General features: G+C 40.6%; 1 protein-coding gene across 3 annotated transcripts; it reads left to right on the forward strand.

The window, feature by feature from the left end:
• LOC118427294 (integrator complex subunit 6-B-like) lies at positions 1–27,806 on the forward strand. 3 transcript variants are annotated; one of them, XM_035836999.1, is made up of 19 exons: positions 1–410; positions 503–580; positions 4,295–4,444; positions 5,040–5,129; positions 6,210–6,396; positions 10,490–10,612; positions 16,115–16,198; positions 16,845–17,026; positions 17,624–17,776; positions 18,244–18,376; positions 19,053–19,147; positions 19,483–19,593; positions 20,187–20,266; positions 22,422–22,687; positions 23,720–23,862; positions 24,926–25,019; positions 25,552–25,695; positions 26,343–26,600; positions 27,140–27,806. In XM_035836999.1, exons 1-19 carry the CDS (start codon positions 300–302, stop codon positions 27,382–27,384), a joined length of 2,727 nt encoding a protein of 908 aa, XP_035692892.1. In that variant the 5' UTR covers positions 1–299; the 3' UTR covers positions 27,385–27,806. The 3 variants fall into 3 exon arrangements, with proteins under 3 accessions (XP_035692892.1, XP_035692890.1, XP_035692891.1); XM_035836997.1 differs by lacking the exons at positions 1–410; positions 503–580; positions 4,295–4,444; positions 5,040–5,129 and adding an exon at positions 22,768–22,807 and having other exon boundaries at positions 6,214–6,396; positions 22,422–22,647; XM_035836998.1 differs by lacking the exons at positions 1–410; positions 503–580; positions 4,295–4,444; positions 5,040–5,129 and having other exon boundaries at positions 6,214–6,396; positions 26,346–26,600.
• Positions 27,807–27,834: the final 28 nt, after the last annotated feature.

Consider the following 27,834-nt stretch of genomic DNA (forward strand, 5'->3'; position numbering starts at 1 on the left):
AAAATGGCGATATTTCTTAGGAGTTGGGGTATTTTGAGGTAAAAGGATGTGTCGGGCGAAAGTAAGAGGTTTTACGGTGGCGGTGATCTAACCAATGAGGGCGGTGATGGCGGGAGGATCACGTGACGACCCGTCGTGGCGTGTTGTGCTCGAGCAGGAACAGCAACCAGCCTGCCAGAGGCGCCAGCCATCTTGAGCAGGAGGGGACCGTGTCGCACCCCTCGCAAACAGGGTGGATTTCTGAGTCCTAGGCGCGGTAGATCGGGGCCCTAGGGCCTCCCCCTCACTCTCTGATAATCATGCCGATCATACTCTTCGTTATAGACACCTCCGCGTCAATGAATCAACGTACGTACATGGGCACGACACTACTGGACGTAGCAAAGGGCGCAGTGGAAACGTTTCTGAAGGTAAACACGGACGTGATTTGGACGTATTTTCTGATTTTTATTCCACCATAGGTTCATTCGACAGTAAAATTCGATTGTCACTTTTGTTGCAGTTGCGCCAGCGGGATCCTGGCTCGAGGGCTGACCGGTACATGCTGGTGTCGTTTGAAGACCCTCCGGCCGCCATAAAGGTGAGTTTCTTTTGAGTTTTGTTACCGATTCTGGAAGGCTTCTCCGCCCAGTTCCCCCACAGAAGTATCCCGCAGACAGCAAAGTCGCAAGATCTCCTCCTATCGGGGTTTCCAGGCGGGAGCCGACGGCAGAATCAACGGGAAAGTGGGGAGCTCTTCAAGTACAGACCGTCCCGTACCGACGACATCTTGATTCCTTCTCCTTTGCAGTGCATTCTGGGTCTAGTATTTGCATGTCACATGAGAAAGTTTGCATAAATTATTCAAATAACTTTCTTGAAATCTCAAGCAGTCCCTGATGATCTCAAGTAATGCCAAATATTATTCAGATTTAACTAGAGTACATGTACTAAAAAAAATATTGTGTTATTTGAGAAAATGTACAACTATAATATATATGTTGTTGTTGTCATAACAGTTATTTAACGTTAACTTTGTGTGCCAATGTATTCATATTTGATTAATAGCAGCAAGGAGGTTTTTTAACCTCCTTGTGATTCTTTAACCTCCTTGATAGCAGGTTGTGTGATATATCAATCAATAAACGTTATAAAGTCACTTGCTTTTTCATTTTTGGTATAATAAGTAAATGGTAATAAACCAGCAATTCAATTAAATTCAGGATTTTTTTTTAAAGTGTGCATCAAGTTTCACATTACCTGCCAGACAGCCATTAATTGATATGCAGAATTTTTTTCTTGTTGCTTTAAAAAACTTGCTTTAAATGACATAGGCTCTTCATGATTTGATTTGATTAATTGAGATCAGCCCAAAGATTTTATAATTAGTATTATTCAGTCATTAATGTTTTATTTTAAAAAGAAGATGAATTACCATTATATGAAAGTAATACCAAGTTGCTGACCACTGAGTGACCAGACATGTTTGAACCATTGACACTGCTACATGTAACAAAGATTGTGCCTGTGCAAATAGTCTGCCAACCACATTTTTAAAGTTGCTGAAGAATTTCCTGAGGGATTAAAGATTTGCAGTTTTAGATTCCTTGGAATTGTACCAAGCATTTTCTGCTGAACAGCATTAGGCCAAGTGCAAGAGCAAATTTTTGATACACTTCATACCCTACATAGTTTTAGGCTACAGAAAATTATCATTTGTTTTGTGAAGAATATGATTGTTTGCCAACAATATTTTACTTTCAAATTTCCCGGAAACTTTCCCTATTATTAATGAAGATTCAGCTATTGAACACATTACTTTGATCTATAATGATAAACAAGCCTTTCTACTAGAGGCTATAATCCCACCACAACTTGTGAGTAACCATTAATTACAGATTATTGAACAAATTTTGCAGATTTTTTGTTGTTATATATCTAACGTTTAAAGCATATCTGACAATGAGATTTGCCCATATACTGTGGTTACTATTCATCATATTAATACAAAACGTACAATATAGCTACATCGCTAAGTACAATGCTAACAGTCAGAAATCCTGAAAAGTAAATTAACAATTGTTTCCTTCTGTTTGGGGTTTGCAGTTTTTGTTCCTACAACAACATTAGTGTAACATTACATTTGTACAAACACACATTATGAGTGTAGCTTTTCATGCATTCATACCATTTTACCCCTTACCTTATTGAATTTCAGTGGATGTATGCTGTTACATGCACAAAGAGTTTTCAGACCATTAATATGATGTTTATGGGAAACTGTCTCGACCATGGTGAACAGACTGAATTGTCTGGGGTTAAACGTGATCAGTTTTACATTAGAACACAGCACTAGAATCTTGATACTGACTCACTGTGATTGTTTGGGTGAGTGAAATGATGGTGAGACTTGTGTTGTATTGCTGGGCTTACCTTGCTAGTAATGTTATATCTTCAACTTGTTCAAGACCGTAGCTTACTTAAAAATCTAACACATGTAATCAATCTTGGACCTCAGACAAAAAGCAAGTTGCAGTTAAAATGCAAGGAATATTCATGGCATACAGTGATACTTCAGAGCAAGATTATGCATTGTACATGTAATACGGTATATTTATTCGTGTTATGTCAAGCAGGTTATATCATGTAAGTTGAATGAATGGAATAACAGTAGCATTACTTTTTATGAATCAGAAAACTTCAAAAAGTACACACATTGTGTATGTACCTGGCAGATGTCACATTTAGTCATTGCAGTTGCTAAGATGAAAAATGATTTGTTTTATATATGTGACCGGTAGGTAATACTTGCTCCCTCTTGCCTGTAACATTATTTGAAAAATGGCTAAAATAGTAAAACATATATATTGGTGCCTGTGCAATACTTTGTGTCCAGCCATAATAAGCCATGATCTTCTATCTCTTCATTGAACATGTGAAAATGAGAAAAATTTGACATGTATGAACCCTGTGTATATGACACGTGTCATTTGTCTCTTGAACATGTAACAAGTCCAGTGGAAAAAGACCTTCTCAGTAATGTAAAATATTGCGCTTGTAGGAAGGTTAACTTGTGAAATAACACTTGGTTTTGAACTTGAAGAATTTTTTGCTACTCAGTGTTTTAGTTTTACCAACCTGATGAACTTCTTCACGATTGATTGAGAAGAAATAACCTCCATGAAAAATGGAGGCATTGTTTTTGGCGTGTGTGTAGGTGTCTGTTTCAGTATTTGTGTTTCTGGATATTTGTGGTCAGCATAGATCTATTGAACCTTTGAATTGACTGTAGTAATAATATTTGCTGTGTGGATAGGTGCAGGGAATACAAAGGTCAAGGTCAACTTTGCCTGCTCATGTGTGGTGTCTGTTTGTGTTTCTGATATTTGTGGTCTGAGCATAACTTTTGAACCTCTGAATGGATTGTAATAATATTTTCTGTGTGGAAAGATGTTGGGAAGACGAAGGTCTAGGTCGACTTTGCCTGGCTCGTACGTGGTGTCTGTTTGTGTTTCTGAATATTTGTGGCTGGTTTGGACAAGTTTTCTAAATCTCACTTGTACTATCAGGCAAACGCAATTTACTTGCCCAAGACAATTTTTCACTCGCCTAGAATTCAAATGTCACTTTATATGCATAGAATTGCAGCAATGGAATTCTTATTATTGCCATGACTGTAAAAAGTAACAAGTACAAATGTGTGTTATCAAAATGTCACTCAATGGAAAAAAAATTACTTGCCCGATCAGGCAAGTGGGTTAGGTCATGCACTTGCCTGATCAGCGCTTTCACTTGCAGTGGACAATAGGACTGGAGGACTTCTCCAACCCTGTTTCTGGTCAGAATAACTTTTGATCCTCTGGATTGATTGTAATAATATTTGCTGTGTGGGTAGGTGTTTGGAAGACGAAGGTCAAGGTCAACTTTGCCCTCTCGTGTGAGGTGTCTGTTTGTGTTTCTGGATATTCTGGGTCAAGACAACTTTTGAAACTCTGAATGGACTGTAATAATAGTTGCTACATGTGGGTAGGTGTAGGGGTGGGTACCGGTAAAGAAAATTCAGGTCCAGGTATGGTCCAGAAGATCTGGTCCAGACCTGAACTTGGGCCTGATTGTAAAAACTTGTGAATGCTGGGCGATACACAAAACAATGGTCCGGTAAGCCACAAAACTTACAAACTCCTGCTGGTAAAATCTGTTCATTTTCGAATCAGTCCAAGATCCGGTCCACTGATGTTTTTCAGGTCCGGTTTTTCTGGACCAGTCCAACTAGAAAAAAACGGCTTTGACCATGTTCTTGTTTGCTTTTGTTCAGGCTGGGTGGAAGGAGAACCATGTGGCGTTCATGAATGAGCTGAAGAACCTGCAGGCCACAGGTATGACCACCATGGGACAGGCTCTCAAACAGGCCTTCGACCTGCTCAACCTCAACAGGCTTGTGTCAGGCATCGACAACTATGGACAGGTCAGTACTGAACATCACATTCTTGCTGAACACCACTTTTTCAGACTACAGATAAGTAAATCCTGAATCAATGATGATTTTGTGATAATCTTGTAGTTGAAACATAGGCAACTTGCAAAGAAATTGTTTTTAGATACAAGTAATATGTAATTCTGTGTATGAAGATGAATTTATCACTAAAAAAAGACATATTTAATTTACATACATGTGTGTGCTTGATCAAACTTGTTCAAGTACAGGTACAGGTCTGGAACTGTACCTAAACCCATGTACCTATACCTAAAATTTGCTTAGGTACACACATGGCGCTAGCTTCTAAGATAGATACATGTACATTTTGATGACAGCTAGATTTGAAAATTTCTGTCCGTGTACTTCTGTAGAATTTCAGAAACCATGAAGATGGTTAAGAAGTTGCATCCTACTTTCAGAAACTGATCTTAATTTTTGATCTGTATTTTTATAGGGAAGAAACAAAGTTTAAAAAATTCCTAATTTATTTTTGTAGAATTGCAGAAATCATTGATATTGTTATAAAGTTGATTTTTATTTCAGAATATGATTTGATACCATGATTTGTTGTGCATTTGTACAGGGAAGGAACCCGTTTTTCCTGGAGCCAGCCATGGTTGTGACGATCACAGATGGCAGTAAGCTAACCAGCAGCAGTGGGGTACAGGAGGAGGTGAGGTTACAGAAGACATTTTTTGTAATGTAAAATAACACGAGAACTGTGGAGCAAGACCTTGCTGAGATGGGATGCACATGGGAGGGTGCAACAATCAGCATCAGACAGAAAAGTGTGGAGAACAATGATGGCCCACCTCAGCGAAGACTGATATGCAGCGAGGATGACGAGGATGAAAATAACCTGTTGATTTACCTGTCATACAGGGTATCAGTATGATACCATGACATATTTCAGGCTCAAGTTCAAAATAAAGTCTACCAATGCACCATTACTGTACCTTAAGTTAAAGAAAAAGTCAAATACTAGTAGATGCAGCAGCTTTGCTTATAATTTTGTGTCTAAAATGTGCACAAATCTTCTAGCACAAAGACAAGAATTTATTTATATAGCACTGGAAAAAGATTGGAATCATTGAGTGCACTGGGACTGAACTTTTCTTGTGAAAGTAGGCCAGGGACTATAGAATTTGAATCTATTAACTGACATCTTCTCCCCCTACCAGTTGACCCTACCGATGAACTCCCAACTGCCGGGCGGGGAGCTAACCAAAGAACCATTCTCTGGTAGTTCCTTGCCCAGGACTGTAGAATTCAGTATTACAGTAGTGATCTGTGTTGTGACTATTTCTAAAAACAAAAGGCTCTGGTCGTTCATTGTCCAAGACTATAAAATTCAAACCTGTTAACTGACATCTTCTCTCCTCTACCAGTTAACCCTACCGATGAAGTCCCAGTTGCCTGGCGGCGAGCTGACCAAAGAACCATTCTGGTGGGACCAGAGAATTCAAACCTATTAACTGACATCTTCTACCTTCTACCAGTTAACCCTACCAATGAACTCCCAGTTGCCTGGTGGGGAGCTGACCAAAGAACCATTCTTTGGTAGTTACTTGCCCAAGACTGTAGGATTCAAACCTGTTAACTGACATCTTCTCTCCTCTAGTTAACCCTACCAATGAACTCCCAGTAGTGATCTGTGCATCTAGGTTATATCCAAACACAAATGGCTCCTGTAGTAAGTTTATTGCCCAAAACTGTAGAATTCTGACATATTCTCTATTCTCTCCTCTGCCAGTTAACCCTACCAATGAACTCCCAACTGCCGGGCGGCGAGCTGACCAAAGAACCATTCCGATGGGACCAGCGGCTGTTCTCGCTGGTGCTGCGAATCCCGGGGGTGGCCTGCCGCGTACAAGAGCCACCTCAGGGCGTCATTCCAATGGACGAATCACCGATCTCAGTTCTGTGTGAGGTCACAGGAGGTGAGTGAAGAGAGCAGTGACTGACACTTGTCATAGGGTTTTAACTTGCCGTGAAGGCTTCTTGAAGTACCCACAATTGCCAGTCACAAATTGTCATTCCAAATCCACTGGACGAGTCCCCGATCTCTGTTCTGTGTGAGGTCACGGGAGGTAAGTAGAGAGATCAACAACTCGCAGTCATTCGAAGGTTTTAACTTGCTTTAAAGGCCTCCGAAAGGCGTTAAGTGCAGGAGCCACTGCAAGGTGTCATTCCAATGGACGAGTCGCCAATCTCCGTTCTGTGTGAGGTCACAGGAGGTGAGTGGATCGAGAGATCAACAGTTCGCACTTATCCAAAGGTTCTAACTTGCTTTAAAGGCCTCAGAAAGGTGTTAAGTACAGGAGCCACTGCAAGGTGTCATTCCAATGGACGAGTCGCCAATTTCTGTTCTGTGTGAGGTCACGGGAGGTAAGTAGAGAGATCAACAACTCGCACTCATCCAAAGGTTTGAACTTGCTTTGAAGGCCTCCAAGAGGCATTAAATGCAGGAGCCGCCGCAAGGTGTCATTCCAATGGACAAGTCCCCAATCTCTGTTCTGTGCGAGGTCACCGGAGGTGAGTAGAGAGAACTCGTACTCATCCAAAGGTTTTAACTTGCTTTGAAGGCCTCCGAAAGGCGTTAAGTACAGGAGTCGTGGCAAGGTGTCATTCCAATGGACGAGTCACCAATGTCTGTTTCCATATAGATGAAGCTTGACTACACAACTTAGATCTTAGAGATTCAACTGAGCCCCTTCCAATTTTCTTTGTACTCTAAAATTACTGGAATTCCATTAATCTAAAATCTTATCTCATGCTTTTGAAGTGTTCTCCAAAAGTGCTGATATAAATTGTGTCCAACGTCATATGTCAAGCACCTGATTCCCTGTGCAGTTGTTAATTGCAGTAAGGTTGTGAGTCTGTGCATATGTGGGCGTTCTACTCTCGTTAGTATAGTTATAGTCCTTGAAGATACTCTTTGAAGTAAATACCGACAGTAATCAATGAGATAAGATCAGTCTTCCTTGGGGCCTGATTAGAAAGGACAGTGTTTTTTGGATGTTTTTGTTTATTGTTGCCTTTTGATTAAACGTAGTTGGGAAAAATGTTGGTCCTACACTGTACATTGAGTTGACTGTATCACTAATTTTTACCTGAAATATTTGCCCAAAGGGAACACATTTTAAAAGAAGAAGTATTTTAGCTGCAAAATGTTTAATTTGATTTACCAGAGACTGTAATGTCAACCCTTGCATGACGGGGAACAACAGACGATAAACTGGATAGTGAGTGTGTGTGAGCGTTTATTCTGCTAGGTCATGTTCCTGAAAACCCCACCACATTTATAAAAAGGAAAGCATTGCAGATCTGCTATCACAGCATAGGTAATCCAAAGATATGCACACTTCAAATATCCAGGTTTTCAAGACATTCTTGAAAAGGTTTTAAAAATGCCTTTTTGTGAATGTGGCGGTGTGCAGTTACCCTACAGAATTATACACGTAAGAGTTGAAGTTAGCAGCAACAAAGTCTACCCAGCAACAAGCTGAGATAGGAACAAAAATATCTGTGTTCATGTGAGCTTCTCTGTCTCTTGTGGTGAATGAATGGTCGTCTTCTTTTCACTTCAGCATGGAAAGGATCACATTCAACACATCTAGTTTCTATGCGATGTTGCTGGGTTTTCTTTCCATACTGCATGTTTTTGTCACAGTTCCAGTTCTATACTGGTTTCCAGCAGGGGCTAGGGCCATGATTACCGTATATTCTCGAATAAAGTACGCACTTTTTTAACTTTTCAAAATTGAAAAGGTGCTACAAGTTGTTGCCAAAGTTGGGGTGCGTACTTTATTTGAGGTCACTGCACAGAGAAATGGTAAAAAAAGCCTAAAATAAAGCAAGGTGGAGCTACACTTCTAGTAATTTTTTCAAAACATGCACATTGTTGTTATCTTGTAGTTGTCTAAACATGAAACAAAGAAATTGTCTAAACATGATTTACATAAGATTGGCATTTGCATACAATCCTTTTGAGTCAGTGACTTTGACTTGTACAACTGGATTTTCCTGATTTCTTCTACACAGTGATTTTTATAATTGCAGTAGGCAATTCTCCAGGTTATCTTATGCAAAATAACCATGGGAAAACATCATAAATTTGAATATATCCAGTTAAAGGTCTGTTCAAAATTGGTGGAGAAGGGGTGCGTACTTTATTTGAGTTTTTCCATTTTACCTTTCAGTCCCAAAGACCTGTCTAAGACTTGTCCAAAATCAGGGGTGCGTACTTTAATTGGGGTGCGTACTTTATTCGAGAATATACGGTAAATCTAATGAGAGAATCCTGCGTCACTTGAAAGACGTGAACACAAAGGATGTGAAGTCTTCAACCATGCTGATTGCTTCTCGAGACACGTGCCGTATTTTTGCTTACGTCAGTTTTTATGGCTGTCATCTCAAGGAGTTTTTGTTATTGTCGTGTGCTTGGCTAAAAATGGGAGCCGTAGCGAAGCTGCATTTCACTGCCACAAAGTACTTGAAAAAGAAAAATGCTTCACCTGACTTGAGGATCCGATGACTGCTTTGCCTTCTGTAGGCATTCAGAATAAAAAGTCTCAGACCAATACCTGTTTTTTCAAAGGTGGAGTAAGAATTTTTTTTAAATGTAGTTCAGCTGAATTTCCAGTAGCAGAAGAGACATAGAAGCTGAGTTATAATGGAAGAAGATCATTATTATTCAAGCTGAATACTTGTGTATATGTATATATATCAGATAAAACTGGGTAGTATAGGAAACAAGTTGTATACCAGTCCTGTAGCACATTCAGAAGGAAATAAATTACATGTATTGTTGGTATTTCACAGAACAGAATTAAGTCCACTAATAAAATTTTGAATTACAGTCAAACCTGTCTATAGCGGCCACTCAAGGGACTGGTCAAAATTGGCCACTATAGAGAGGTGGCCACTATAGAGAATATGCTAATTAATTGACCACAAGCAATAAGTTACACATGGTTTTAGTACCCACTGATCTTTATTCACATAATACAGTACTGTACATGTACTGCAATGATTTTACACTATATGTATTAAGAAAACAAAAGCTATAAAAAGTTTTAAATGTTCTACAGTTGATATTGTCTGAAGAGACCGGTATCGTCATATTTCTTTGATCTTTCGTCTTGTATCCTTTGATACTTCGCCGTCCGTGTGTTCCCTCCCGCGTTCACACGTCAGGTTCGCCCATTATGCTAATGTGGTACTCACAAGAAAAGTCTCGTCATTTTAGACTTATCTCTTAATAAATGTAAGAATAAAATCCACCATAGTCTGAAGGTCATATCATTTTGTCTTTGTAACAATTCATTTAGAAAGTTTTTGTGATAAAAATTAACCTAAGCGATAGTGTATTAGAACGTAACTTTAACGCAATTTACCTCTGTAATATTGGTGTCGTCTATTGACCTTATATGACCTCGCTTGTCGGCGGGTATGGGTAGCGCCAGTTTACGAAGTTTTGTTTTGAAAATAAATCAAAGAGGTTTTAAATCCGGCGTAGGGTGACGATACGGCAGCTGTATATGGCCGAACGCGTGCCGAAACATAGATCAGCGGTCCGCGTGGCCGTAATCGGCAGTGTTTTTGTACCTGCGGGACCGGAAATCGTGTGGCCGTGGCCGCGTTGGACAGGTGGCCGCTAAGCCTATTTCTTAATCATTACGAATCCAAGGGACCGACAAAAAGTGGCCACTATGGGCAGGTGGCCGTTATGCAAAGGTGGCCGCTAATACAGGTTTGACTGTATTCATATTTTTAAACCATTTAGAATTGGATACTTTAGAGTTAGACTTAGAAGACTTTAGATCCTAGAGGAGGTCCACAAATTTCTTAATGATATCTTACTATGTTATAGAAGTATGCATTTGGCACAACTGTGGTATGGAAAATGATGGCAATTTTGAAGTCTGTCACTAATTTGGTCTGCTGTTTTGTTGAGTAGTGTAGATTACAGTACAGTGAACTTAGTCTGGGTTATATGCAGTGGAATGATGATGATGATTTGTTTTCCAGGACGTTCCTACACAGTGGCCTCCCAGAAGACGTTGCACCAGTGTCTCGACTCTCTGTCCATGAAGGTTCAGAGTGGAGTGGTGCTGCACTTCGAGAAGATCGGGCCTGACCCGGATCCCAATGGTAAACCTACTAGTACCAGTTTCGTTCCTTCCTTCCTCTTTTTCACGTACCTTTGCACATGCAACTTCTTCCAGAAAAGCTCTGCTCTCTCAGCGCTGATGAAAAGCAAGACATCACATGTACCTACATTTTGTAGTGGCACATATGTTGACCAAGTAAGTTTCCTTGTAGTTTCAGTAGCAGGATATATTCTTATAATTTGGGGTTGCTAGTTATTCCCCTTTAATGCACTACGGCACTTCCTCGAACACTAGACCCCCATCATATGTCCCTTCCAAAAGATGTGTGCTGCCCCAACCAAGGTGCACTTTCCAGGATTTAACTCCCAGGGGTCTCCAGATACTAACTAATTGGAACCTAGAGCTCAGTCTGATTTTTTAATAATTGGTTTATCACATTTATCTCTAAGACTAAGAGTAGTACCAAGGATGCCACCCAGTCCCAGGCTGATAAGAAAAAATAGCAGCATCAAAACATTGTTCACTGGACAGGCTGTACTGGTAGTGACTACATAATCCTGTAAAATGTAGACAATTTCCTGTATAACCGTAATGTACTCATATATAGTGCATGTCTGCCTCTACTGTCATTTGTAAAGTGTCATGAAAACATGGAAGATGTTTCATTGCCATACAGTGCTTGGAGCATTCAGTTTTATATTCCCTGCCATCCCTATCCTTTTTTTCAGTAAATCTATTTAGCTTCCGAACAGACAACCCGCTAATTCTGAGTGAATAATGGCCCTAGGCAGGGCTTGAAATATTTTGTGCATAACATACTTTGTGCACCCCAAACTGCTCTGTGCCCCTAAGAAAATGTTGTCAGGTGTCTTACAGCAAATTCTTAATTGTCAGGAAAAGTACTATGAAACCGTTTTTTTGAATTGCCTAAAATTTTTATTTGATTTGAAGGTTAGCATAAGATTTGGGGTTTTCAAGACTTGAAACTGTACATGTTTTGTAGTTTGTTTTATTTCATGGTGAATGTGCATTCCATTCTTTCCTACATGTCTGTAACTAGATTTTTTGGTGAGGTCTGCCCAGCAATGGTTAACATTCAGATTGAATAATAGCCTAAGGTACATTTTGTGATATTAGCTCTGCATCAACTGTGACTCTAGTGTGAGTTCCAGCCATGACTACAAACTTCAGACTGTAATCTCTATCAGAATTTATGTCAGGTCAGAGGCAATATTTCCTACGGGACTGCGTTATAACACACAATTCATCACCATCTTGGTTTTTACGCTTGAGAAAGCCGCACACCAAGAAGTCTTACTGAGAACTCATCCTGTCAGCATCCCTCAAAGATTTGTCATCTTGAATCTCCTGCCTGGAGGAGCTTTATAGCATCTCTAATCATTTGGAACAAGTCCAAGTGCGCACTTACATTGTCTTGTACTGTATAGTGTCGACACCAGGGATTTTGCCGGTTTAGACCTTTGTGCCATAGCGGCGTGCACAAGTGATTTTAGATCTGTGTGAAATACTCTTCAAATGTGATACATCACTGAACTGTCAGTTTTTTTTATATTTCAGCCATACATAGTATGGTGAAATATATTGTATTCGTAATGTTTCTTTCTTTCTTTCTTTCTTTCTTTCTCCTGTCAAATCTTCAAAGTGATTCATCTCCGCCGTTCCTGGACCGAATGACCTGAAATTTGGCACAGGGGTAGAATGGGCCAATACCTTGATGCTTTTTTCTCAGTTTTTTCATATCTGCCTCTAAAATGATTTTATTGAGATTTTTTGGTCAATTTTAGACCAAAACTGTATATTTTGGCCCCTGTACCCTGGTATTACAACCAAATGAGCTGAAATTTGACAGAGATGTGCCTTGATAATGCTCCCATATAAATTCGATAACACTTTTGGTGTACAGTACAACAAAATGCTTATTTTTGCGATTTTTTGACCAATTTTTGACCAAAAAAGGACACTTTTGGCCCCTGTACCCTGGTATTACAACCAAATGAGCTGAAATTTGACAGAGATGTGCCTTGATAATGCTCCCATATAAATTCAATAACACTTTTGGTGTACAGTACAACAAAATGCTTATTTTTGCGATTTTTTGACCAATTTTTGACCAAAAAAGGACACTTTTGGCTCCTGTACCTTGGTATTGCAACCGAATGAGCTGAAATTTGACACAGATGTGCCTTGATAATCCCTTCATATAAATTCAATAACACTTTTGGTGTACAGTGCAACAAAATGCTTATTTTTGCGATTTTTGGCCAATTTTTGACCAAAAAAGGACACTTTTGGCTCCTGTACCCTGGTATTACAATTAAATGAGCTGAAATTTGGTGTAGATAGGCATTAGATACTTGGTAACAAGATTCAAGTAAAATTTTTGACATAAACAACTATAAAATGATTAATTTTGGCACTTTTCTGAGGGGAAATTTGTTTTCTTTTGGCCTCCTGACGTGACCTTCCGTGACCCCGCACAGAGCCACACCTGTGCGCGTCAGCCGGAGAGTTAATTGAATCAAAGACCTAGCCAATCAGCGAAGAGGAGGCCAAAGGCTAATTAATATTCATAAGCGGGGCCTCATGATCCCGTATATAGCAGTGTTCCCGCCAGGGGGAGCGAAGCCCGCCTAAGGCTCTCGCATTTTAGACTATTCAGAAGGCTTTATATTGTATCAGTTCTTAGGGGCATATCTATGATAATCGCAGCAGTCACTTAACTTCTCTTCAGGAGTTTAGCGTAACACTATTTCAGGTCAAACCGTCAAAGGCAACTAAAAACAAACTTTAACGTTACTGAGTTCAACAGTACTTATAACTTGTTATCCGAAGTTGAAACGCTAGCGATGGTATTTTCGCTGCGCTGTTAGCTCCGTGCGACTGTTGTTGACGGTCTTATAACGGTATATTTTGCACCCCTGTACCCTGGTATGAGTAACATTTGGTATAGATAGGCATAAGATAGTTGGTAAAATGATCCAAGTAAAATTTTTGGCATAAAGTACTGTAAAAGGCTTAATTACAGCCCTTTTTTAGGGGAAATTGGTTTTTTTTCGTTCTCCATGCCATGACCATTCGGACGTTCACCCCACAGAGCCGACATCTGCACCTGCGTCTAGCCGGCAGGAAGAGTTAATTCAATTAATGGTTCAGCCAATCAGCGAAGAGGAAAGCGAAGGCTAATTGATATTCATAAGTGGGACCACACAATACGTTAACTTGAAGACTCAGGCCGTACAGACTTCTCGCCAGGATTTTTTCAAAGCGTCGGACAGGGGTCCGGGGGCCGCCGAATGTCCCTGGCGGGGTCCAGGGGCAGGGCCACTGTGGGGGGGACCCAGGTGGGCGAAGCCCCCCGGAAGCTCTTGCATTTTAGACTATTGAAAAGGCTTCTTTTGTCAGTTTTTTTAGGGCCATATCTACGATAATCGTAGCAGTCACTTACTTCTCTTCAGCAGTTTGACTTTAGAATATTTCGGGTCAAAGCTTCAAAGACAACAAAAACCTCATAAACAACAAACTTTACTTAGCTCAACAGTATACAAAAATATTGTACGGGTTGCCATCCTTAGTTGAAGCGCTTATTTATAGCGCTAGTATCTTCGCTGCGCCGTTAGCCACCGTGCGACTTTTGTTGACGGTCTGATATCCCTACGTCGCCGCCTCGCTGATATTCCCACGGACATGTTTCAAGAAAAATACCCAGCAAAAAACGCTGTTCTGCGTCAAATTCTATTCTATAAAACATGTGGGACTCAGTGTTACAGTCTAAATATTTTGTAGAAGCACCGCTGTAGGAAAGAAGGTCCAAGCAATGTAAAACATCACGTAGCATGAAGTTCGCTGTCAACTGGCACACAGCACATGACTGTTTGAAACTCTAAGTCTAATCAACAGCCGTGTTTGATTGATAGCGGCGGTCCTTTGATGAAGTCGGCGAAAGGTGCGTTAGTTAGAAAATCTGCGTTTACTTTTGATACGTAATAATAAGTTAGACAGTGGCGAGAATGATTATTTTCTCATCAATATTTCTCTTCAGAATTATTTGAACTTAATTGTACATCTAAACAATTGGCTTACCTGTGCAATGTTTATATGATTAATGATCAGTGTACTGAAATCATGTGTAACGTATGGCTCCTAGTCAATAGATCAGCATTTTTCTCTATAGTGACCACCTGTCTATAGTGGCCACATTTCTATCACTGGACTGGAACTTGCGAAAACTGCTGTATTTTCTCCAGAGCAAATGTATGTGTTCCTAGTGCTGTTGTTGTTTGACATAAACTTTGAACATTTAAATTGTAAGTAACTTTAAACTGCCAGAGTTTCAGCCCAATAAAACACTCTCAGCGCCAGGGTATGAACAGACTGACCAGACACACGAAAATAAATCCTCGAACAAGGTTCAATCGTATCTTCCGGGTCTGGCAGGACTGAGTTGTTAAACTAAAATAAGAATAGGCTCAATGGCTAATTGCATACAAAGTAAAACAGTTTAACAGTTTTACAGCTTGAAGAAAACAAACGCTCCTACAGTACCTGCACCTGCTTGATAATTATTAAATCGTATGCCCTACTTGAATAAAAAAAGTTTACTGTAATAATAAATGTACCCACATCACAAGGAGCTTATACTTTTTTAAACTTACACCTAGTTATCGTACTGAAAATTGTTAATGACATTACATGAAGTCATTCAACAATTTTCAGTCACGATGAAAATTTTCTGAATGGAAGGTGTGATTATTGTCATTTTCTGAAAAATAGAAGCAAGCTCTGTTTTTACCTGGAATCAATTCACAATACCAGTCCACTTTGGGGGATAATGTACTGTTAAGAGGATGTTCCATTTTTGCGCAGGGGTGATTTGGAACAGTCCAATGTTGCGTGGGAAGGGGTATGGCTGAAATATGCTGTATTTGCTCTTAAGCAAATGTCGGCCTTTCTAGTCTTACATATCTTCCTCTTATGCATCTGCATGAAATCATACTTTTGTTACATGTAATGTACATCATATTTGGGTCCACTGCAATTGTGAGAAAAGAAAGTGTTATTATGTTTCTTCTTTTCACTGCCAAAAGTGGACACCTTTTTTCCAAACTACAGATATAATTTGCAAATATTAATGATTTTAAAGTTGTGCTATAGAAGAAGAGTGATTTGTGTCACTTAAAATATGAAAGTAAATCTTCAAATTTTATCCCAGTGTGTTGGTTTGATTAATAATTGCATTTGAATATTGTTTACCTTGGCGTGTAACGCTGGTTCACCTTAATCCGGGGGTAACCTATATTTGTTCTCTGTAAGAAAAAATGTATTTAGGGATATGAAGTCGACAGACGGTGGTTTCAAATCGGAACATTTTGAAAATATTGCAAATTTGAAACCACTGTCAGCAGACTTAATACTCCTAAATGTGCTGTTCTTAAAAACAACGGATAAAGGTGACCCCACGGATAAAGGTGAACGAGCGCTAACCTTCATAAACTTACATTTCATTTACATTGTTTTATACTAGGTAATGGACAAAACCACACAGAGACAGAAGGCACGATGAATGGGATCATCAGCGCAGACTTAACACACTTAAAGCCTGAGAAAGGTAAGAGACTTGTCATTCATTGTCTTGCAGGGCTCGAAATACTGGGTGCATGTGCACCCAGGTGCACCCAAAATTGGAGCTGTGCACCCAATTATTTTCTGTGGGTGCACAGGGTGCACCCAAATATTTTCTTGGATTTATGTATGTAAAGATATCAAAGTGTACATCATACATGATATTTTTGACAACTAAGGGTTAGAAAGATAATAAAAATGTCTGTCATGGTACTTGTTTAAGAATTTGATAGCATGTAACTATGTTTTGCTATTGGGTTTTTCTGACATTCTACTTAAATTTATGTTGTGCACCCAAAATATTTTTGGTGCACCCGATTTTTTAAGCTGGGTGCACCAGTGCACCTAATGCCAAAAATGAATTTCGAGCCCTGTCTTGAATCGGTAACATTTTGCTTATGGAAAACTAGCATGCAGAAGCCAAAAAGTAGCACAAACTTGCATCCCTATTGCACCAAGTATAATATTTAAGAATCCTATATGACAACCAGTATAGTGGCAACCCGTCTGCAGTGACCATTCTTGAGTGGTTGCTGTAGACAAGTTTGACTGAACAATTATCCCATCTCTTGTGCAGATTAAAGACTTGGTATTTCTGTTGTTTTTCATTGAATGTATCAATTTTTCCACAGATTTGCAAGAGAACAACAAGAGTATCCTGCGGGCGAATGCTCCCTCCCCCCTCCCCACCAACACAGCATGGCACAGCTGTCACAAGCTCATCTACGTCCGACCCAACCCAAAAACTGGCATTCCCCTGGGACACTGGCCCATCCCAGAGGCTTTCTGGCCAGATAGCAATGCACCCACACTGGTCAGTCAATGGCTTGGTCCAATGCAAACATAAATCCACCACAAATATTTCAAGATTTACAAATGTACAGTACTGTATATGCATTTAAGTTTGTGGGGATTTAATTTTGTGTCAGCGGAAAAAAATGTAGTGTTCACAGTGGTTTTGAGTTCATGTTAGTGTCATATTCTGTAGTCCCAAAAATTGCTCTCACTGGAAAAATGTTAGCGTTGGTTTTGAGTTTGCATTATATCCTGTTGTTATGGAAAAATGTTTGTGGTGGTTTTGAGTTTGTGGTGAACCGGCCACTGCAGAAACTGAGAACATAAAACCATTGCGAACATTTCTGCATTTGCAGTATAACAATTGCAAAAGAATATGCAAAAAAGAGTTGACTCAAAATGCTTTTGTATGACCCTTACAATATTTACTAGTATTCCTAGTCTCTAACTTAGTTTCTACTCTCTTACTTTTGTTGTTTTTATTCTTATTAGTCTACTTTGTTTTAAGTGTTTCAATTCTGTTGCACTTATGTCAACAACTTATATTTCAAACATTAACTTTGAACCTGGTAGTAAAAGAAAAAAAGACTGAATTATTATTTTCTCTGTTTCACAGCTTCCTAGGAATGCCCATCCCATGGTGAAGTTCACCTGCACCAACAGTGAGCCGATGGTGATTGATAACCTGCCGTTTGACAAGTATGAACTGGAGCCGTCACCTCTTACACAGTTTATACTGGAGAGGAAGTCTCCCACTACATGTTGGCAGGTAGGGAAGAAGATTTTCTAGTTTTTGAACATTTTACGCCCAATACACCCTTCTTTGGCTTTAGATTTTATCTGCAAGGTTGTTGAAGTACATCTTTTTGATGTATGGCAGGTTCTTTTATGTGCTTGAGGTGTGGGTCTCAGCAAACACAGATTAACGTCCTATCCGAGGGACAGACCTAGCCATAGCTAGGTGCTCATTTCCACCTGAGTGAAAGGTTGAGGAAAGTTGTGTAAAGTTACATTACCACACAGGGGCACAAGATTGGTGATGTGGCAGGTTTCAAACCCATAGACCTCTTGGGCCTGAGCCCAAAGTGCTGCCAATTATGCCATGCGTGATCTTACAAATCATGTGAAGATGTAAGTTTTGACATGTGTGTTTAACTTTACAAGCGATTTGTTCCTTGTATTTTTCATGACTTAATGACTGCCGATCTCTTAACATGAATCCATTGTATTATGCAGTGCTTTGTGCCGAGCAGTGGGAGGTACAGCGACATCGGACACCCGTTTGGGTACCTGAAGGCCAGCATGAGCATGACATGTGTCAATCTGTTCATCATGCCGTACAACTACCCCGTACTGCTGCCACTTCTGGGTAAGTTGTTTTTTTTGTTCGTTTCCATGCAGGGTTCTAGCCAGTGCATTTATTTGTGACCACTACGCTAGAATAAGTGCCACTACGCTAATTTTTAACTAGTGTAGTGGTGCTTTGCTATCATTTGCTTGTTCAACAATGTCTAATCAATGTCTCACAGAGCAATGAAAAATGATGATATGCCTCTCAAAACTGACCAAATCTTTCAAATAATTCCACGTGATGTTAACAGAATGCCAACTTTTAACCGTGGAAGGGCCAAAACCCCCTGCTTCTACGCTAAAATGAAATCCTGGCTAGAACCCTGCCATGACCTATAAAACACCTCAAGGCATAAAACACCACTTTGTATAATAAGTAGAAGGTATGAAGGACTAGACTGTTTTATACACTGACAGCCAAAAGGACCCCTTCTTTGATTAATGATTGTGGTAGGTTCTTAAACATGCTTGAGGTGTGACTCTCTTCAAATATGAAACCTCCACTTTACTTCTTTTCCGAGAACTAACTGACTACTCATTTTTAGTGGAATGAGGAAAGTCGTGTAAAGTACCTTTCCCAAGGGCACAACATCAGTGGGAAGTTGATATTCCTAATATTCTGAAAACATCCGTAACAAGTCCTTATCTTTAGCTAACCCTTAGTTCATTATTAACATTTTTACATGTTTTTTCAGATGAGTTGTTCAAGGTGCACAAGTTGAAGCCCAATGCAAAGTGGAGAACAGCATTCGACAACTATTTGAAGAGTATGCCTAGCTACTACATGGGTGTAAGTATACTTTTCTGTATACATGTACTAGACTAAGAACTGTGGAAATCATAAATGTTTTCAAGGATTTGGTACTTGCCTTATTTCAGAAAATGACACTTTTGTACTAACAATACTGTTTCTTAGAACTACATGTATCTACCTTTAGTTAGATTAGTTCCAATGCCCAATTTTGATGTTACCAGTATTTCCAGTGACTGTATCTTTAAACTTGTTAGCCTGCCATGATTGGTCTGACCAGTTATCTAACCATAAGGTCAAGTGACCTATGCCGTCAGATGTGCTATGAATCCAAAAGTGTAGTTTTTGACCGTATGTTGTATAATATTTTCCAGCCGTTAAAAGCAGCCCTGCGGAGGATGGGTGCTCCCCAGTTGATCCCCGACCACCTGGACATGTGTCTGTCCTACAGCGTCATCTCCTACCTCAAGAAGCTCAAGCAACAGGTACTGGTGACGTCTTCTCTAGTCTTCACTCTTATCTGTTTCTGTAAGACTATTGCTGTCCATAATGTGTATGGTCTTTGGTATGGTAGCCTTGAAAAGGTGTCTTCCAACAAGAAACACCTGTTCATCCATTGTATTGGAGAACCGTAATAGATAAATAAATGAATTTTAGACTATGTCCTGTACATTCTCTCTCTCTGTCTCTCTCTCTGTGTCTCTCTCTGTGTCTCTCTGTCTCTCTCTCTCTCTGTGTCTCTCTGTCTCTCTCTCTCTCTGTCTCTCTTTATCCCCCCTCTATCTCTCTGTACCACTTGCAATTAAGCTATTATATCTTATAAATTCTTGTCATCTTCATCACTTGGTAAAATGTTAGGAATACTTTTTTTATGTGAAAACAGAACTGTCCCTGCCAACACCATCATACAATATCACAACTGCTGAGTTTTATTTGAAAAGTATCATCAGTTACCAGAGCCTAATGTTCACAGACAAAAAAGGTAAGAAATATGATTGTACCATGTAGTGTGGACTGTAGCAAATCTTAGAAAAGACCAAATATCTTGCTAACTTCATGGCTATTGTGTAATTTCCAGGCCAAGTTGGAGAGTGACAGAATAATAGCTTCAGTAGGAAAGAAACCCCCACAAGACAGTGTCATCAGAGTTGTACCAAGGTGAGACAACCTTTTATTTTAGCCAACATGTTTTTAATACAGAGCTCTTGTATGGTAACACTAGTTCACCTTTATCCACAGGGTAACCTATATTCGTTATGTTTACCAAGTTGAACACAGTATTAAGGGATATCAACTGGACGGAAGGTGGTTTCAAGTTGTAATTTGTTCAAAATATTGTAGTTTGAAACTCTCGCCCGTCGACTTACTTAAACTTACTTACTTTGGTCGAGCTCCCGCTCGAACCAAACTTGAAAGCTGCTTCCACACCACCCTATCTTCACATCACCCTACCGTCGACTTAACATCCCTAAATACCCATCTCTGACAGCAACGGATATAGGTTACCCCGTGGATAAAGGTGAACTAGCGTTAAAGATGTTGTACTTGAAATTCATTGCTTAGAATCAAAACAGACAACTTGACTAGGTACTCAAATGGAATCCTATCAAAGCTGATATTAGCTGCTCTTATTTAAGAAGGGCCATCATATTTTGTATCAGCCACTACAAAGTAATTGGTATCAGGTTGGAATGGTGTTATATGTGGCAAAGAGCACTTGAAGTTGAGGTACATGTATAGAATAGAGGGCTTTTAAAGGGTCTGTTGGGATCCACTTAAGAGACACTATGTAAAGTAGTGTGCTTGAAGAAGATAGCACTTGGAAAAGCCAACCCTATTGGTGATGCAGAAGGACTGTAAAACACAGTAAAAAGTCCCTTTCCCCTTGTTCCCCTCAATAATCCCTACTGAATTAGAATATGAATTTACAGCAGGCTTATATTACCATAGGATAGTAGAGTTTACTTTTACACAACCAGTTAATATTACCTGCTGACGTTTCGACAGACATCGTCCTCAGAGCTTACAACTGGAGTTCTGCCTCTTGCTGCTATATGTAGCCGATGTAGGTGGCACTTTTGCGGCGAGAACACAATCCCAAAAGTGGCTAAGCTTGTATCCCCCTCGTTCTGGTTCATCACTGGAGTTGACTTCCTTATCCAGACTGCCTATTTAAAGTTTGATCCACCGGATATGCCTGTTGTCTTCCCTGTCAGTTACCTTGGCCCCTTCCCAGTCAATGATGCAGTTATTCTGATAGGCATCAAAACGTCAGCAGGTAATATACTACTATTAACTGGTTGTGTAAAAGAAAAGTCTACCATCCAATGACCTATCAACCTAATGAAATTATTTTTGGAGGCAAAATTTCACATTGTGCTATGCAAAATTTCATAGTGCATTCTGCGACATTTCGCATTTTGTTACACAAAACTTTCGCAGTGCGTTCTCTGAAATTTCACAGTGTCTTCTCTGAAATTTTGCAGGACATTTCGCAAAACTTGATGAGTATTTTGCAGCCTTCACTGTATAACCATTTTGTTCCACCAGGTCCACCCCAGCATCGCCCGCCCTCCGTACAGATTTCAAGCAGGTTCTCCAGTCCATCACGGAGAGTTTACATCACCTGATTCTGCTTGGATAACAGCAGATATAACCGTTTTATTCCCTTTCCCATCAGAGAATTCACCCCAGCATCGCCCGCTCTCCGTACAGACTTCCAGCAGGTTCTCCAGTCCATCACAGGAGAGTCCCCGCTCCCGGCCCCCATCCGAACCGACTCCACCGAACGCAAAATTAAATCCCCTCGAACTTTTACAGTAACCTGTTCCCTTACCTCTCAGATCCACCCCAGCATCCCCCGCCCTCCGTACAGACTTCCAGCAGGTTCTCCAGTCCATCACGGGAGAGTCCCCGCTCCCGGCCCCCATCCGAACCGACTCCACGGAGTTTCCCGGCTTCTCCATCACGGGAGAGTTTTAACTTTACAGCATGCGATTCTGCTTGGATGGCAGCAGATGTAACCTTTTCCCTCCCCTTACTTCCAGCAGGTACTTCAGTTCATCACAGGAGAGTTTACAGCAACTGATTCTCCTTGGATGGCAGCAGATTTACTTTTAAATTAGTGTAAATGCAGAAATGTTCACGTACGGTTTTGGCATTGCCAATTCGCCGCAAACTTAAAACCTCTACAAATATTTTTCCATGACAGTCTATGACTACATGAGATGGTGCTACCGGGAACACTCCATTGTCCTGACACTACGAACTTAAATGCATTTACAGTAACCGTTTTTGTACTGTCTCTCGTCAGGTCCACCCCCGCATCCCCAGCTCTCCGTACAGACTTCCAGCAGGTTCTCCAGTCCATCACGGGAGAGTCCCCGCTCCCGGCGCCAATCCGTACCGACTCCACCGAGTTTCCCGGCTTCTCCATCGCGGTGGCGGACTGGGAGCTTCGGGCGCAGAGCTACCGGAACCCGTTCGACATCCCGCGGGGCGGACTGCTGGACCAGGTACAGAGGATGAGGAGGAACCTCATGCAGACGTCACCCTCGCACATCAAGTTTGTCGATGAAGGTGAGAAAGGAAATTTTGCAGAAGTATTTAAAGGTTTGATTTCTACACAACTTAGTATGCTATATGACCAATCTTTCGACATGCAGACGTCACCCTCGCACATCAAGTTTGTCGATGAAGGTGAGAAAATTATATAATTTATTCCCCTAAAACTGTTTATTTTTGTAGAACTATAGCAGTGTGGGAAATGTAAAGTTTGTTGGTGAAGGTGAGAAAAAATAGAACAGTGCCTTAGTATAGAACACATAGAGTTTGTGGATGAAGGTGAGAGTGTACATGCTGGACCAGGTACTGAGGATGAGGAGGAACATCATGCAGACCTCGCCCTCGCACATCAAGTTTGTCGATGAAGGTGGGAAAACAACAGTTTTTTTTTCTCAAAATAATCCTTTTCTAGAACAATCATCATTTGTTTGTTTGTTTTATTTGGATCTCCATTAGGGATAATGTTATATTCGTTCCCTTATTCCTTCTTTGTGGAGTTGGTACAATACAGGTGCAATCAAATAAAAATTTAATGTAAGAAACTTTGTCACTTGTGAAAAATATAAAGTTTGTCCATAAAGGTAATTAAAATAGTTAATTCTAAAACTGTTATGTTATGGAACACATCAAGTTTGTCAATGAAGGTGAAAGCTTTGATAATTAAGAAACATTAAAGTCCTTCCCACACCATATGATAACGTATTATACAGACCAAAAATGTCTGTCATGTCTAAGAAAAAGTCATGGTCCCATAGTTTTTTGAGGACGTAGGCATTGTGTATTGTTAATCCAATGTGTCTAGGGTATAACATTGGAGGGCAGAGCCCATCCTTCTCCCTCCACTGCCTTTTGCCACGTCAGGTATCTGTTTACACCAGGTTGGTGTGAGGGACTTGTGTTAAGTGCCTTTCACAAGGATATAATGTCCAGCCAGGAATGCCATGATTCGAACCAGTAACCTCTCAATCCCATGTCTGCTAGCCTAATCACTCAGCCAGGAATGCCACAAAACCAAGAGCTAACACTTTTTCCTATGTTTTACTCCAGACCAACTCCACAGCATTCCTGTTCAGCAGATGGGGAACTACCAGGAGTACCTGAAGAAACAGCCACAGCCGCTCCGGGAGGTGGAACCTCAGCCGGTCAGACTGCACACCTTCGGCAACCCATTCAAACTGTCCAAGGACATGGTGAGGGATATTGTCTCAGCTACATCAGATCTATGTCTACATAGAGATTACCCCCCAAATAACCCCACAAGGGGCAACATAGGGGAGGGAGTTGAGTTATTTAAGGTGGTGGATCCCCGGGTGCTGGGTATGCCCCTGTGTGGGTTTGAGTAGACTCTGGGGAGTATCATATACCAGCCTGTCAGGCTGCACACCTTCGGCAACCCATTCAAACTGTCCAAGGACATGTTGAGGGAGATAATCTCTGTTTATATCATACAGGGCCGTGATAACATCTGTATAGGTGTTAAAGACCAGGTGATAACTTGTTGTACTGTGATCACAGGCTTCCATTGCAAAATCATGACACGTCAAAGATCTGTTTCTATATAGCTCAAGTACTACAGTGTAGTTTTAACTGCGATCTTAGAACACTGCAAAATCTTTTCCCCATATAGCGAAAACAAGTCCCAAAAGTGAACAGTATTAAGATACATGCAGATGTTGATATTCCCAAAATTGCATTGTACATGTATGCTGTTCACCTGCAAAATGCTAGGGGTCTCTTTTTACAAGCTCTTTAATTCAATGCAGCTACATATCCTGCAAATTTGGAAGTTTCTGCCGTGTTTTGCAGTGATTCTCTTACACTGAAAACATAATTTTCCCAATGTGCCACTACTGCAAACTCTCATTTCAATTGCTGTGAACACGAATGAATTTACAATACTTAATATATATATATGAAAGTTCATCTGTGTTGGTAAAATACATTATAGTAAAATGCTAACACTTAACATCCAATGCTGCAATTAACACCATAGGGACTTACCCCTCTGAATTTTAGAATGAACTCTGTCGACCTTGTTCACAGAATGAATGACCCTTCTATTTCCAGCAGTGAATTGTCAGGAACACACCACTTTTACAGGAGGGGGTCATAAGTATCATAAGTCTATGCCACCCCACGTCTCTGTTAAGGGTAGGCCAGTGAGCTCTGATGTACACTGCCCCCTTCACTCCTTTACAATAGGAATTTACAATACATCTGTTTGTTCTAATGATGCTTGTTTCCCCTCCACAGAGCATGATGGTAGACGAGGCAGATGTGGATAACCTGCTGCAGGGTCAGCAGGGGAAGAACAAACGACAGATGGACACACCACCGGGGTCACCAGGTAGGGGTGCTGTCATCTGTCTGGCTCTACCAGGTTACGCTGGCTATTATATGAAAAATTTGTCAGGGGAGTTTTGCTATCATAGGAGTTGGTTCATGGTAGCTCGTGATATGAACCTTAGCGTAGACTGACTCCCCTGGCCAATTTCTCGATCTTTTTTGCCGAATTCTATGATCCCCATACCCCTGTAGGAAGGCCTGGTGGAGGCCATAAGATTCCTACAGCTGAAAGGAATGTTTGGTCGTGTGACCTAACTGCAGGTTGTTCTGCTCTAATTTCCATATGTTCAAATTCTGTCATGCTAATAATCTTGTGACCTTGGGATAGGAATTTCCTGACTCCATGTACCCTGGTGTAAAAATGGGGACCTGACTTCAGTTGGGGAGGTAAAAGGTTTCAGGTGAGCGACATCAGGTAGGATATACAATGTTAACTCCTAACCCCTTGGTCCAAAAAGCAAGGTTGCTAAACTACTCATGCTGCAGTTATGACACAGAGATCTGATTTTTTTATTTCTATGATTTTATATCAGGACCCCCAGGAAAGCGTGCCCGGTCCCTGTCACCCGGCCCCTACAGAAGACCCCAGGCCACCACAAACGAGTCCAGCCAGAAGGACAGCCAGAAGAGACCAGCTTCTGCACCTCCTACTGTGGGAAAACCAGCAGCAAACTCAGGTATGAGACCATATCAGCCAGACTGTTCTTTGGGTGTATGCCTTGCTGTTGCAGCTACATTGTTCATGTAAATTTGGGTGATAGACCATAATATTTGTTGTTATGGGGCATATGGCTTGCTATTGCAGATACATATAAACTAAGGTGTGGAAAACATTTAATTTAGAATTTTCTTTGAAGCATATGCGTTGCTATTGCAGCAAAATGTAAACTTACCTGTAGGTATGAAACCATATCATGCAGACTTTTCTTTTGCAGTTTTGGCATATGCTTAATGATATTGCAAGTACATGTATGTTTCAAGGAGAGTGTATTGAATGATTCTTTGTATGTAGTTTTTTGTCAAATTTTGTACATGTTATGGGATATTCAACATGTCAGTGCCAAGCAAGCAACAGTCAAACCTATGCAATAGACCACTACATAAGAACCATCTGGCTTATGTAGAGGTGATCTTTTTTGGGTGGTCCCTTAGGTATTTTTTTTTAAATTGATACAAGTACAGTGTATGAAGAACCCTGTCCACATAGACCAGATTTTATAAGTCTAGAATTAACTTCTTAGGCAGGTTTGACTGTATTCCAACAAAAAAGCTACAATTGGTTTTCAGTTCATGGCCTCTAACATTTCTATCTTTTGTGACAAAGAAGTAGACGTGAAAAACTCGGACGGTTCTGTGAGCGAGAAAATGGCCGTAGATGCTGCACCAAACACGGACTTGACGAACCACCTCAACGGAGACAAAGGGAACCAGTCAAAGATCCCGGGGAACAATCCTCTCGTTCACGAGGGAAGAAACGCCGGGAAGAAACGGACACCGTCTCCTGCGGATCTACAGAGAGTGGAGAGAGAAAACGCCAAGCTGAAAACTTCCATCTTCAGGGAACTCAGGAGGCCAGGAAGACGTGAGTGCTTTTGTGTTTTTCTGTCTTGAAGGGATGAATTGCTAGACACTGTAAATGTGTTTGTTTTCATTGTTATTTTTTGTCATGGTTAAGAAGAAAAGTGTGTGTGAAGTGGTTTTGGTGTGTGTGAACTTGGCAGTTGAAGTCATTCAGTAGTATTGTGGAAGTTTTAAACACGTTTTAGCAGTTCTATAATTTCATCTGGAGTTGATGATTAACTTCATATTATCCGAATGGAGGCCTGACAAGTCTGTCTCATAGCAGACATACGGTGATTTACATCATTCACCCAGAATCCAGGAAGAATATGTGACATATCTGTCTCTAATGAAGATCTGAATCAGACCAAACCAAAAGGTGTACAAAGGATTTGAAATAACTTTTAAGCGATGGGTTTAGGAGGACAATGTAAAGAGACCTTTGTGTAGAATGGTGCTGGAAAAAGAAGTCAGGAGGATAGTCAGGTATCAACTGTTGATTGGTGATGGTTTTGATGTAGTCACTGGATCTTCTTTAACTGTTCCCCCTGTTGTTTTCAGCTGATGATGCAATCTTGGCCCTGCTAGAGCAGGTGGAGGGTCCGTTACCCCTGAGACTGTCGCTGCTAGACGACGTGATACAAGAGGCCGCGCGGTTCAAACGGAGAGTTCTTATCGACATGCTGCAGTCCTTCCGCAAACAAACCACCAAGATGAACAGGCCCAGGAAAGTTCACGGACACAAGCGGACAGACAGTAGCTCCAGTACGTCCAGTACCAGTTCAGCAAGTAGCATCAATAGATAGCACCAGAGATAACTATACGGGCTATTTCATTTTCAAGAAGTTCTTTGACAAGATCAGGATGGTTTTTCAATCTCCCAACCTTTCACATATCCAGCATATTCACTCTGTTTGAATGTTTTTTTTTCTATATAATGACACATTGTTAATCTCCAAGTAGAGGTAGAAAGGCAAAATCAAGCTCTCGGTTCTAGGGTTGGACAAGTCCACTAGCCCGATTGTCCCAGGCAAGTGAAAGTGCTGATTGGGCAAGTAAGATTTCTCCATGAGTGAGACTTTGATGCACTTGTTACTTTTGAAAGTCAGGGTATCAAGCATTGGTCAACACAGAAAACTAGAGCCAATAACAAAATAATTCCATTGCTGGAAGTGAAAATACACAGAAAAATGTCTTTTAAATTTTGGGCAAGGGAAAAGTTGGTTCGGGCAAGCTGATCTTTAAAAGGACTTGCC

Source organism: Branchiostoma floridae, chromosome 12 (genome assembly GCF_000003815.2).
Source record: "Branchiostoma floridae strain S238N-H82 chromosome 12, Bfl_VNyyK, whole genome shotgun sequence".
Lineage (NCBI taxonomy): Eukaryota > Metazoa > Chordata > Leptocardii > Amphioxiformes > Branchiostomatidae > Branchiostoma > Branchiostoma floridae.

Bases quoted from the DNA above. Each gene is read 5' to 3' on its own strand.
- LOC118427294 (XM_035836999.1), top strand. From the start codon at position 300: ATGCCGATCATACTCTTCGTTATAGACACCTCCGCGTCAATGAATCAA. The intron at 19,594-20,186 runs GTACTGGTGACG...TGTAATTTCCAG, and splicing joins TCAAGAAGCTCAAGCAACAG to GCCAAGTTGGAGAGTGACAG. The intron at 26,601-27,139 runs GTGAGTGCTTTT...TGTTGTTTTCAG, and splicing joins ACTCAGGAGGCCAGGAAGAC to CTGATGATGCAATCTTGGCC.